The sequence below is a fragment of the Limanda limanda genome, chromosome 16, assembly GCF_963576545.1.
Source record: "Limanda limanda chromosome 16, fLimLim1.1, whole genome shotgun sequence".
Classification (NCBI taxonomy): domain Eukaryota; kingdom Metazoa; phylum Chordata; class Actinopteri; order Pleuronectiformes; family Pleuronectidae; genus Limanda; species Limanda limanda.
In genome coordinates this window covers 5,938,089-5,950,766 of record NC_083651.1, presented here as the reverse complement: position 1 = coordinate 5,950,766, position 12,678 = coordinate 5,938,089, and the positions used below count along the sequence as shown (strand labels likewise).

Sequence of the window (12,678 nt, the reverse complement as noted above, 5' to 3'; positions counted from 1 at the left end):
GAATTAAAAACACAGCACAATAAATATGTTGAGTTCAATGACCCATCATTTATTACTGTGTGGTAGTGAACAATCTTGTGACAAGGCAGTAAGCTCCATACGAAATCATTTAGTGCAGCAATTTCTTTATTTAGTGGCATTTGCTACAGACATTGACATTGAGTGAACTTTTAGTTGCAGGAATCCGTGATGCGCCTCATGCTCATGAACCTGGTGCCGCTCATGCCCATGTCCCTGAAGCTCCTGTACTCTCCGGGCCTCATGTACATCATCTTGCCTCTGTAGTTGGGCTGCTCGTACATCAGCCAGTGGCCGTCCTGCACCTGGCAGGACTGGCACTCGGACATGCGGTAGCGATCCTGGATGTTGTCGCAGTCGTCCATCAGCTCGTTGCTCTGACCGCCGAAGTTCTCCCTCTCATAGATCTTCATCCTGAACTGGCCACGGTGCTGGAGCGCCGAAAGAAAGATGCGCGTCAGAAAATGTCAGAGCTGTTGAAGTTCTAGTTAGTAATATTCAGTGGACGGAGTAGTTACCATGGGGATCATGCGACAAGACTTGATGCAGTCCCTCATTCCCATCATGCTCATGTAGTCGGAGTACTCGCCCCTCCTCATGAAGTACTGGTTTCCCATGTAGTTGGTGCGGTCGTAGACCATGAAGCAGCCGCTCTCCACCCTGCAGGACTGGCACCTGTTCAGGTAGGAGGTCATGTCGGAGCAGTCGCTCATGCACTCGTAGGTGCGACCCTGGAAGTTCTTCTCCTCGTAGAAGATGATCTGGAAAAAAATGAGTCATAAAAGTTAGATGGTAAAAAACAGAAGATAGGTGAAATTAAAATACGTAATTTTCAGCTGATTAAAAAAGCTGATCAGAAGCACCTTTCCCCTCATGTTCATGCCGGTGTTGCTCATGTTGGCTGTGGATGTGTTCACTCTGCGCTACTGACTGACTACCATGGTTTAACCCTTTCCTTTTATACCTGACTGGATGGACAGAACAAGTGGCCCCCCTCAGAGAACCCCTTACTCATCAACTCATTATTGAAGCCTCTAGAACACAGATTTGAGTAAAAAGCGGGTGAAAGGGCTCATATTAGCTTCGGTCAGATGCACGACTTGAGCATCACGGTTGGTAAATAGCTCATTAATACGCTTATTTGTCTCTTAGTTCAAGTATGTGCTCGATGTTCAAGGAGCGTGAACCTGAATTTTCGTAGTTTTCGCTTCATCATCTTACAAACACAGAAAGACAAGAAGTAATGAGTGAAATGTTTATTGGATAAAATGTTGCATCGACAACAAACATGAGTTAATGAAACTTTATAGTGAAGTTATTTACGTAAGAATGTTTACAGATATTATTTATACATTTACATGTTTACAAATATATTATTTATACATTTTCATATTTACATCAGGACAACAGTTGTAATGATTTGTTGAATCTGCCTCTGTGGCCTTTCTGGCTTCTTATTGGTCAGTTCAGACAAATGAGAGACAGAAGCAGGAAGTGAGTGCTTGTGTGGAGAAAAGTGACATTCGGCCAAAAGAAGTCATCTTTCTTCATCCTGTTGTTTATTCATGTTAAGAGTGATCCAACCGCCCGGCATCGAACAGTCACATTCGATCGACAATAGCTAGTTTTGTAAGTGGCTCTCTTTTGCTTCAGTGTTTTGTCTTGTAGTTCATCTTTGCTTATTGTTTCCGAAACAGAATTTTTATAGTTTCCGCTTTTAGATCGTACAATTCGTCAGGTGGACCTAATGAGAGTAAAATTTATTGTCTGTGATGCATCGACACCAAACTAACATCAGCTTGCTTCATGCTTCCATTGGCTTGAGAACAAAGAAGCTGAACCGGGTAAGTTAAGCCATTTTCTTTTTTAGTTTATGTTTCTATATGTATTTATATTGATCATGTCCTTTCTATTAATGTTGTGTGAACCTGTAGTTGTAGCTTGTTAATCGTATAAATGACTAAAATGCTCCTCCTGTTCACGGCTCAACCACAACGCCGCCTCTGAAATCACAGTTTTCCAAAGTGTCTCAGATGCTGTAGATGTTCATCCAGGTTCTGAAACCAGGAACAAGACGTCACTAGCTTGAACCAATATATTATAGCATGTTTGTCAAAGCTAGCTGTGTATTCATTCACAATTTGTGATATTAATTTGTACAACTAATAGTTTAGATGCCTCACACTAAAGCAGTAAAATGTGTCAGACACGTAAACTTTTTTTTTATTTTGACAAATTAAAATCCTACATTTCACTTAATTTTTAATTTCTGAAGGTTTATAGTTTCTTTGGCTGTTGAGTTGCTCTTTAAATTGTAAAGACAAATGTGTCATGGAATTAAAAACACAGCACAATGAATATGTTGAGTTCAATGACCCATCATTTATTTCTGTGTGGTAGTGAACAATCTTGTGACAAGGCAGTAAGCTCCATACGAAATCATTGAGTGCAGCAATTTCTTTATTTAGTGGCATTTGCTACAGACATTGGACATTGAGTGAACTTTTAGTTGCAGGAATCCGTGATGCGCCTCATGCTCATGAACCTGGTGCCGCTCATGCCCATGTCCCTGAAGCTCCTGTACTCTCCGGGCCTCATGTACATCATCTTGCCTCTGTAGTGGGGCTGCTCGTACATCAGCCAGTGGCCGTCCTGCACCTGGCAGGACTGGCACTCGGACATGCGGTAGCGGTCCTGGATGTTGTCGCAGTCGTCCATCAGCTCGTTGCTCTGACCGCCGAAGTTCTCCCTCTCGTAGATCTTCATCCTGAACTGGCCACGGTGCTGGAGAGACGAAAGAAAGATGCGCGTCAGAAAATGTCAGAGCTGTAGAAGTACTAGTTAGTAATATTCCGTGGACGGAGTAGTTACCATGGGGATCATGCGACAAGACTTGATGCAGTCCCTCATTCCCATCATGCTCATGTAGTCGGAGTACTCGCCCCTCCTCATGAAGTACTGGTTTCCCATGTAGTTGGTGCGGTCGTAGACCATGAAGCAGCCGCTCTCCACCCTGCAGGACTGGCACCTGTTCAGGTAGGAGGTCATGTCGGAGCAGTCGCTCATGCACTCGTAGGTGCGACCCTGGAAGTTCTTCTCCTCGTAGAAGATGATCTGGAAAAAAATAAGTCATAAAAGTTAGATCGTAAAAACAGTAGATAGGTTAAATTAAAATAAGTAATTTTCAGCTGATTAAAAAAGCTGATCAGAAGCACCTTTCCCCTCATGTTCATGCCGGTGTTGCTCATGTTGGCTGTGGATGTGTTCACTCTGTGCTACTGACTGACTACCAGGGTTTAACCCTTTCCTTTTATACCTGACTGGATGGACAGAGCAAGTGGCCCCCCTCAGAGAACCCCTTACTCATCAACTCATTATTGAAGGCTCGAGAACACAGATTAGAGTAAAAAGCGGGTGAAAGGGCTCATATTAGCTTCCATCAGATGCACAACTTACGAATCACGGTCAGTAAATAGCTCGTTAATATGCTTATTTGTCTCTTAGTTCAAATATGTGCCCGAAGTTCAAGGAGCGTGAATCTGAATTTTCTTAGTTTTCGCTTCATCATCTTTCAAAAGCAGAAAGACAAGAATTAATGAGAGAAATGTTTATTGGATAAATTGTTGCATCGACAACAAACATGAGTTAATGAAACTTTACAGTGAAGTTATTTACATATGTTTGTTAACACATTATTTTTACATTTTCATGTTTACAAATATATTATTAATACATTTACATTGAAACAACTGTTTGAATGATTTGTTGAATCTGCCTCTGTGGCCTTTATGGCTTATTATTGGTCAGTTTAGTCACATGAGAGACAGAGGCAGGAAGTGAGTGCTTGTGTGGAGAAAAGTGACGTTCGGCCAAAAGAAGTCATCTTTCTTCATCCTGTTGTTTATTCAGGTTCAGAGTGATCCAACCGCCCGGCATCGAACCGTCACATTCAACTGACAATTGCTAGTTTCCTAAGTGGCTCTCTTTTGCTTCAGTGTTTTGTCTTATAGTTGGTCTTTGATAATTTTTTCCGAAACAGAACTTTTATAGTTTTCGCTTTTAGATCATACAATTCGTCAGGTGGACCTAATGAGAGTTATGTTTATTGTCTGTGATGCATCGACACCAAACTAACATCAGATTGCTTCATGCTTCCATTGGCTCGAGAACATAGAAGCTCAACAGGGTAATTTGAGCCATTTTCATTTTTAGTTTATGTTTATATATGTATTTATATTTATCATGTCCTTTCTATTAATATTGTGTGAACCTGTAGTTGTAGCCTGTTAATTGTATAAATTACTAAAAGGCTCCTCCTGTTCAAGGCTCAACCACAACGTCGCCTCTGAAATCATAGTTTTCCAAAGTGTCACAGATGCTGTAGATGTTCATCCAGGTTTTGAAACCAGAAACAAGACGTCACTAGCTTGAACCAATATATTGTAGCATAGTTGTCAAAGCTGTGTATTCATTCACGATTTGTGCTATTAATTTGTACAACTAATAATTTAGATGCCTCACATTAAAGCAGTAAAATGTGTCAGACACGTAAACTTTTTTGTACTTTGACAAATTAAAAGCCTACATTTCACTTAAATTTCCATTTCTGAAGGTTTATGGTTTCTTTGGCTGTTGAGTTGATCTTTAAATTGTAAAGAAAAATGTATCATGGAATTAAAAACAAAGCACAATGAATATGTTGAGTTCAATGACCCATCATTTATTACTGTGTGGTAGTGAACAATCTTGTGACAAGGCAGTAAGCTCCATACGAAATCATCTAGTGCAGCAAATTCTTTATTTAGTGACATATGCTACAGACATTGAACATTGAGTGAACTTTTAGTAGCAGGAATCCCCGATGCGCTTCATGCTCATGAACCTGGTGCCGCTCATGCCCATGTCCCTGAAGCTCCTGTACTCTCCGGGCCTCATGTACATCATCTTGCCTCTGTAGTTGGGTTGTTCGTACATCAGCCAGTGGCCATCCTGCACCTGGCAGGACTGGCACTCGGACATGCGGTAGCGGCCCTGGATGTTGTCGCAGTCGTCCATCAGCTCGTTGCTCTGACCGCCGAAGTTCTCCCTCTCGTAGATCTTCATCCTGAACTGGCCACGGTGCTGGAGAGCCGGAAGAAAGATGAGCGTCAGAAAAATGTCAGAGCTGTAGAAGTACTAGTTAGTAATTATCAGTGGACGGAGTAGTTACCATGGGGATCATGCGACAAGACTTGATGCAGTCCCTCATTCCCATCATGCTCATGTAGTCGGAGTACTCGCCCCTCCTCATGAAGAACTGGTTTCCCATGTAGTTGGTGCGGTCGTAGACCATGAAGCAGCCGCTCTCCACCCTGCAGGACTGGCACCTGTTCAGGTAGGAGGTCATGTCGGAGGAGTCGCTCATGCACTCATAGTTGCGACCCTGGAAGTTCTTCTCCTCGTAGAAGATGATCTGGAAAAAAATGAGTCATAAAAGTTAGATGGTAAAAAACAGGAGATAGGTGAAATTAAAATAAGTAATTTTCAGCTGATTAAAAAAGCTGATCAGAAATACCTTTCCCCTCATGTTCATGCCGGTGTTGCTCATGTTGGCTGTGGATGTGTTCACTCTGCGCTACTGACTGACTACCATGGTTTAACCCTTTCCTTTTATACCTGACTGGTTGGACAGAACAAGTGGCCCCCCTCAGAGAACCCCTTACTCATCAACTCATTATTGAAGCATCTAGTCTAGAACACAGATTTGAGTAAAAAGCGGGTGAAAGGGCTCATATTTTCTTCCGTCAGAAGCACAACTTACGCTCATGGTCGGTAAATAGCTCAATAATACGCTTATTTGTCTCTTAGTTCAAGTATGTGCTCGATGTTCAAGGAGCGTGAAACTAAATTTTCTTAGTTTTCGCCTCATCACCTAACAAACGCATAAAGACAAGAAGTAATGAGAGAAATGTTTATTGGATAAAATGTTGCATCAACAACAAACATGAGTTAATGAAACTTTACAGTGAAATTATTTACATATGTATGTTTTCACATATTATTTATACATTGACATGTTTACACATATTTATACATCTACATAATTTGTTGAATCTGCCTCTGGGGCCTTTCTGGCTTCTTATTGTTCAGTTCAGTCACATGAGAGTCAGAAGCAGGAAGTGAGTGCTTGTGTGGAGACAAGTGGCGTTCGGCCAAAAGATGTTATCTGTCTTCATCCTGTTGTTTATTCAGGTGAAGAGTGATCCAACCGTGATCCGACCCCCCTTCGAGACTAAACAAAGTCTCGAGATAACCAAAAGAATAAAACATACAGGTATATGATCATGACAAAAATAACAATCCGTCTACAGCATAATTTTAACAACATAGCAACAGTTATGGATTTTGAGGAGAGTGAAAAACCTGTCAGGCAGCTATCTTTCCTGAAGTATCCATCAAACAAACTAGACAGGAAAATTCTCACAGCCCCTCTGCCCAGGCGACAATAAATTGTAATCCGTTCCACTGAAATGAGGCATTTAAGCAAAGTGTGTAAGGAAATTACTTTAAAGGGGACATATTATGAAAATTCCACTTTTGTAGTGCTTCTACACGTTAATTTGGTATCTGGCATGTCCTAAAAACTCTGGAAAAAAACAACTCCCGCGATTTGTTGTGGTCCCTCTGTCAGAAACTATACTCTAGATGGCGTCGAATGGGATTACCCCAAACTAATACGTAATAGATAAAAATGCCCAGTTAGTACGCCCCCCAACACCACTCGACCCACCCACTTTTTCAGTCCATCGGAGTCCGGCCGGCAGCCATTAAATTCTTGCAAGCGTTGGAAGCAGCTGGATGAGCAAGCTAGCAGCATGAGTCGATTTCCACACCCAACATGCTCAGTGCTCGGCTGCACAAATCAGCACAAATGTCTTCATGTGACTCCAGCTTGAGACACAAGAATGAGATAGATCGAGTTCATATATGATGGCAACGTTGTTAAATAATGTAATAGTCGAACATGAAAACTCCTGTAAAGTCTCATCCCTGTCCCCAACCACTACATACTAGCCCCCAACCCCCCTTACACACACGCCACAACATAAACGTCAATAGCCTCCACACAAAATGTCTAAAAGAAGCAAATACCAGAATTATTTTTAAAAAATACTTACATTTCCCTCGTCTTCAGTATTGCGACGGAAAGATGCCAACCTTTCCACGAATTTAGTGTTATATGGTAAAACTTTCTGAGTTACCTTTGTGCTCCCCATCCCTTTATAAATAAACTCCTAAGTAAAATTCACCACAACCCCTGCTTTCGACTGCTCTTCTCCAGTTTGTGTACCCACTGTTTACCCTTGCAAGGCCAGGCTCCCACAGAGTAGGGATGTCACGAGAACCGATACTTACGATACCTGTCGATACTAAGATAACAAAACACAGACGATGCCCATTTTTTGAAGCACCGTAGGCACCGTGAGCTTCGATGCCAGCAGCTGTTAGCAACTTAGCATTAGCATCGGTGCTGCGCCAGTCAACGTTTACATTCAGAAAACCAGGACGGCAACTGTGGCTGCAGCGATCTCCCCACCTCGACTTGTTTATTAAAAAGGCACAAAGAGTCGTGTATGGAAGTACTTTGCGTTTGACGCCGGGTTTACACCGGACACGGAAGCAACGCCGCCGCGCTAATCCTTAGCACGCCGGCACTTGGTTATTTACTTGGTTATTAACACTTAAAGTTTAGTGCAGTGTAATTGTTTGCCGTGATAATTAAATGCCAGTGTGATAATAAATGACAATTTCAAACCATACAAACTGTCATGTTGTACTGTACTTAATAGAGGTTTACTTTACTGTAAAGTAAGTGTAAATGTAAAGTGAAAATAACAAAACCAGTCATTATGAATATAATTCACGTCTTTCTATACTTAAAACACAGAGTGTTCATTTCTCCGGGAGACAGTGAACTTCCCTCGCATCTCCAGCGCTCCTCTACTGAGCCAATGCAGGTCTCGTGAGAAATGATCCAAAGACTCGTACCCGAAGACCCAGTCGGGAAATTAACGAATCATTTCTGCTTCCTTGACTGAGCCTATGGAACAGTCCCGATGTGCAGTGAACCTGAGTGACTGAGAGACAGAGATCTGTTCTGTGAGTGAGTGAGCAGAGCCGTGTGTGACGGGAGGACCGCTGTGACGCTGTGTGAGGATTTTCATTCAGTCCGAGCACAGATAATGACTCCGATTACTCGTATAATAATCGTACTCGGCAAAAGTACTTTATCCGTACCGGATACTCGTTTCAGCCGAGTATCCGGCTCATCTCTAGTGGATAGCATAGAAATATTGCACGGACTCGAAAAGTGATTGAAGTTATGAGAGCCGTGCTGCTTTCAGCAGGGGACGAAGCGGGGGCAGCAGAAAAAGCAGCTTAATAAAGACAGCAGTCAATTGATATGTTATTTATGTTTCACATATTGTTTGTTCATAGTTTGACTTTGTGGAATTTTAAATAAAGCCTGTGAGACTCACGGAAGGTTGCATCTGCTTTCACCGGCTTTGCTGTGCACTCGCCCTTCTTATCTTTTGGGAAGCTCACTCTAAATAGCGGCTCACCAGTTGAACTTGTTGCTTGGGGACGGCCAGCATTTTCATTGTAATGCAGGGCTGCCAGGTAGAGTCTTTGGGGAGAAAATGAAGAAAAGGAATGACGACATTTTTGGGTGCAAAACGCAGAATGACGCTATAGAAAGACTCCAACGACGAGGTCTGGTAGTGAGGGCTCAGCTTCCCCACATCTTTCAGAACCCTCTTGTTAGTCAACACCTTCTCCAATCTGCAGAAGGCTGGTGTCCCTGAAAAAAAAAGGGGAAAAACAGTACAGTATAAATTCAAAGTGATTATGGCATTTGTTATGTGGTTTGTTTTATATAAACACAAGCGTTACATTTTCAATGCAAATTTGGTGAACATACCTGCTGTCAACCATTTGCTCTTGTCCCTAGAAGTGTGTTGCGGGTGCAAACACTGGGGGGAAAACAGGGTCTTCATGGGAGTGGATGTCTTGGACATGGTTGAGGATGGAGGTCCACTCTGCCACTCTCTCTGGCCCTGATGTTGACATAGCGGCTGTCCAGTAGATGTGGTTTTTTATGCTGCGAAGCCACTTCTTCAGTTTCACACAATCTTTGTCCTGGGAAATCTTCACCAGTTTCTTGTACAGTCCTAAAAATAAAAATAAAATTTTAGTCATGCACAGACACATTATCATCATCATCCTTATTTATTCAGGGAGAATTGACTGAGCACACGGCTCTTTTGCAGCTGTGCACGATTGCAGGCTCGATGTACGACCGGGCGTGCCTTCGAATGTGTCATAATGAAACATCCTCAACTGCATTGCCCGGAAGATCTGAGTTCAAAAAAGACACAGGACTCTTTGCTTTAGTACTGCTTTTCGGATTGTGTGTGTATATACTAATGAACTAATATATATAATTTCCCTCCACAAATTCAGATGATAATATTCTATGTTCAATTAATTACTTCAAGTGAATTAAGTTGTGAATTAAGGTAAAGTCAATTAACAATTACCTTTTCCAGTTTGAAGAAAGATGCACCAGTGGCATACGCTGCAGCTGACAGTTGGATGTTCCCAACAGGAGTGCTACCAAGAAGAGGCTGACTATTCCATTTTCTGTAGAACTCAGTGTGGGCACTTTTGTTCTACAGAGAGGAATGTCCCAACCCTTCTTGTTTGCACATCTGTCCCCCGCCGACACACAGGACACACCTCAAACAGTCCAAACTTGAAAAACTTGGGTTGTCCTCTTCCTCCTCCAAGCGAGGTCTTTTACCAGGCCTCTTCATTGTGGTCGATGTTAGGAATGGCTGTGATGCTTTGAAGGCCACAGATGAGGTCCCAACACCGACATCAGTGCAGGGCACAGATTTCTGTGTGGCTATGATAAAACAGACATTCAGTATTCGTGGAGTCACAACAAATTAAAAAATGAGATGCTGTTACAACTTTAACACGGAGACACAATCAATGACATGACGAAGTAACTTGAGGGTAAACAAACCTGTACTTTTGCTGTGAGGTCCCAGTGTTTTCACAGAAAGCTGCGTGCCAACTGTGCACATCTTTGGTGGGTCCGTCTGGCAAGCTACGTGACGTACCCTAGCACCGTGAACAGATGTGCTTGCCTAAACACCAAAAACAGCAATGTTATTCATGTTTGTACTACTCTCATGCATACAGGGAATGCAATAATCGTTCTAGTCCCGTGCATTATGAGAACAACATCCTCCGGTATCTTGCGCGAGCGCGACTTCCTACAGCAGATGAGTGTAACGGGTGCTAAGTCCCCATAGCAGTAGCTGTAGCTTGAAGTTAGCTACAGCTGTGTAGCGAACTTCAAGCCCAGTGACGCCGTGGAGAAAGTTAGCGGCACAGTACAGATACACAGCGATGCCATGGAGAAAGTTAGCGGCACAGTACAGATACACAGCAAACTTCAAGCACAGCAACACCGTGGAGAAAGTTCTCAGTTGTAGTATCAATGACGTTTTGAATCTGGATATTGTATCGTTGTTCAGAATTCTTCAGTCCATTCATATCGTTCATGTTTGAAGTGTCTGAATCCATTCAACACATCGGAGTCCCTGAACAATCAATCTCCTTCACAGTGATCTTCCCCCAATATGTTCTTGATCAGACTGGAGATAGGAGCTGCGCATGCAGATGTCAGCAAGCCTCAGTCCATGTGATGCACCTGCCAGTTGCCTTCTCGTCTGTCCACCTCAATTCCCACTCATCGTAAGGGAAAAGAAAACAGACAATGATTTAGTATCTTATGAACCCATTAGGTCCTTTTAACAGCATCAAAGGCGATTCAATATGATTATCAGTCTTACGCCGGGTTTACACCGGGCGCTGAAGCGTCGCGTAAGCGCAGCGCCCTAGGGCCGGCGCTGGGCTGGACACACAGGACGCTGAAGCCTCGCGTAAGCGCCGCGTAGATCCCTAGTGCGCAGGCGCCAGGCTGGTCACAAGAGACACGCTTTTCTCCGCGGCGGTCATCCTGCGATTCCTCTCCGTGATCACACATACAGCTGATATTTGTCATTAACTGCAACGGCGTCCCAGCATTTGTCCTTTTTAATGTTGTCTTTATACAACATGTGCCGAGGATCATACAGCTCACTGTACTACTTCTCCACTTCAATTATTAATTTAATGTCATCCATCTTCAAGAACTTCTCCGCTGTTTGCTCCGTTCAATGTCGGGTGTCGAGTGTAAATTACGTATTCTCCACTCAAGCCTGTGTGGAGAGTACGTAGACACGAACACACACACACACACCCCTCTCTCTTTTTATCTTTATGACTGCTTATGTGTCTGTATGGATGGGCAGAGGGGGACATTTAATAATGTGATCGGTAAAATTGGTAAACTTAAAACTCCAGGACAACAGAAGGGGAATACAAACCATGGGATGCATATTTGATCATTTATATCATATAAAATATGTCATCAATATCGTTTAAAATCATTTTTCAGTGTGTTTCCTGCAGCGATACGCTCGCGTCAAGCGCAAAAAATAGACTCGACGCCGAAACGATCGCTGCACGGCGCGAGGCAGCCTTGGCGCAGCGCTGCACTTCAGCGTCCTGTGCGACCGGCACAAAGGATTAACATGGGGGTGGATGGGAGTCAGCTGTTATTTAAGGCATGGCGCTGCGCTTACGCGACGCTTCAGCGCCCGGTGTAAACCCGGCGTTAGTGTCGTATTAGGTCCTTCACATGCAGTGCTTATTAGGACTATTCAGATCAGTTCCATTGTCAAAATCTTATATTTTTAATTTACTTATCTAAAGAAATTCTTAATTTTAAGCAATAAAAAAAATAAAACATTAATATTTAAAATATTAATAATAAATCATAACTTTAGTTTGACTAAGTTCTCGCGGGGCACCACCCTTCACAGAAGGGAAAAGATAGCCAATTTATTGATTAAGATCAGTCTCATTTAGATCTAGTTCAATTAGAAATCTTAATATTTACTATTAAAGATTATATAATGAACAGTTAAGGTTTGTAGAGTTCTTGATAGTGTAACGGTTGGCAAACTTCACTTATGCAACATTAATGACAGGACAAGGTTAAAAGAAAACATTTATTATGAACATAATAAGAATGAAAACACCAATTACTAACGATATACTAACTAACAAAGATGTGTATGTGAGTGTGAGAGGGGATCTCTGGTAGTTAAACAAAGGGAGTCACACCTTCCTGTGATCTTTTAAGATGGCCTCCAAGAGAGCAAACCCCCCCCCCTCCTTCTGGTCGGGGGACGTAGTTAAGTAGGTGAAGAGATATGCGGGGTCTGTGAAAATGCTAATCAGAAAATGGCAGGGTCTGTGTTGAGCCCAACTTACATTAACCTTGATTTAACTTGTAACACAATATCACCACATATATCAAACTTATAAACACCACACAGAATCAAATAAACACTCTTGCTTAGCCTAGAAAAAATATTAAGCCCAGATTATGTTACCAGTCCAAGGACAGGGAGAAAGTTGCTGTGCAGTTCGGTTAGCAGTTCTGGCTTTTGAAGTCTCTGGTTCTTGTGGTCTCTGCTTCCGCGGTTCTGTTGAGCT

The 12,678-nt window shown here is 42.6% G+C and overlaps 3 protein-coding genes across 3 annotated transcripts; all 3 read right to left on the bottom strand.

The window, feature by feature from the left end:
* Positions 1-170: 170 nt before the first annotated feature.
* On the bottom strand, positions 171-926 carry LOC133022014 (gamma-crystallin M3-like). Its single transcript, XM_061089028.1, has 3 exons — positions 882-926; positions 537-779; positions 171-449 (listed from the first exon to the last, which is right to left on the bottom strand). Exons 1-3 carry the CDS (start codon positions 912-914, stop codon positions 171-173), a joined length of 555 nt encoding a protein of 184 aa, XP_060945011.1. The 5' UTR covers positions 915-926.
* A 1,597-nt stretch (positions 927-2,523) lies between these two features.
* LOC133022003 (gamma-crystallin M3-like) lies at positions 2,524-3,278 on the bottom strand. Its single transcript, XM_061089015.1, has 3 exons — positions 3,234-3,278; positions 2,890-3,132; positions 2,524-2,802 (listed from the first exon to the last, which is right to left on the bottom strand). The coding sequence occupies exons 1-3, from the start codon at positions 3,264-3,266 to the stop codon at positions 2,524-2,526; spliced, it is 555 nt and encodes a 184-aa protein (XP_060944998.1). The 5' UTR covers positions 3,267-3,278.
* A 1,582-nt stretch (positions 3,279-4,860) lies between these two features.
* Positions 4,861-5,617, bottom strand: LOC133022004 (gamma-crystallin M3-like). The gene is made up of 3 exons (XM_061089016.1): positions 5,573-5,617; positions 5,228-5,470; positions 4,861-5,139 (listed from the first exon to the last, which is right to left on the bottom strand). The coding sequence occupies exons 1-3, from the start codon at positions 5,603-5,605 to the stop codon at positions 4,861-4,863; spliced, it is 555 nt and encodes a 184-aa protein (XP_060944999.1). The 5' UTR covers positions 5,606-5,617.
* Between the last annotated feature and the right edge of the window lie 7,061 nt (positions 5,618-12,678).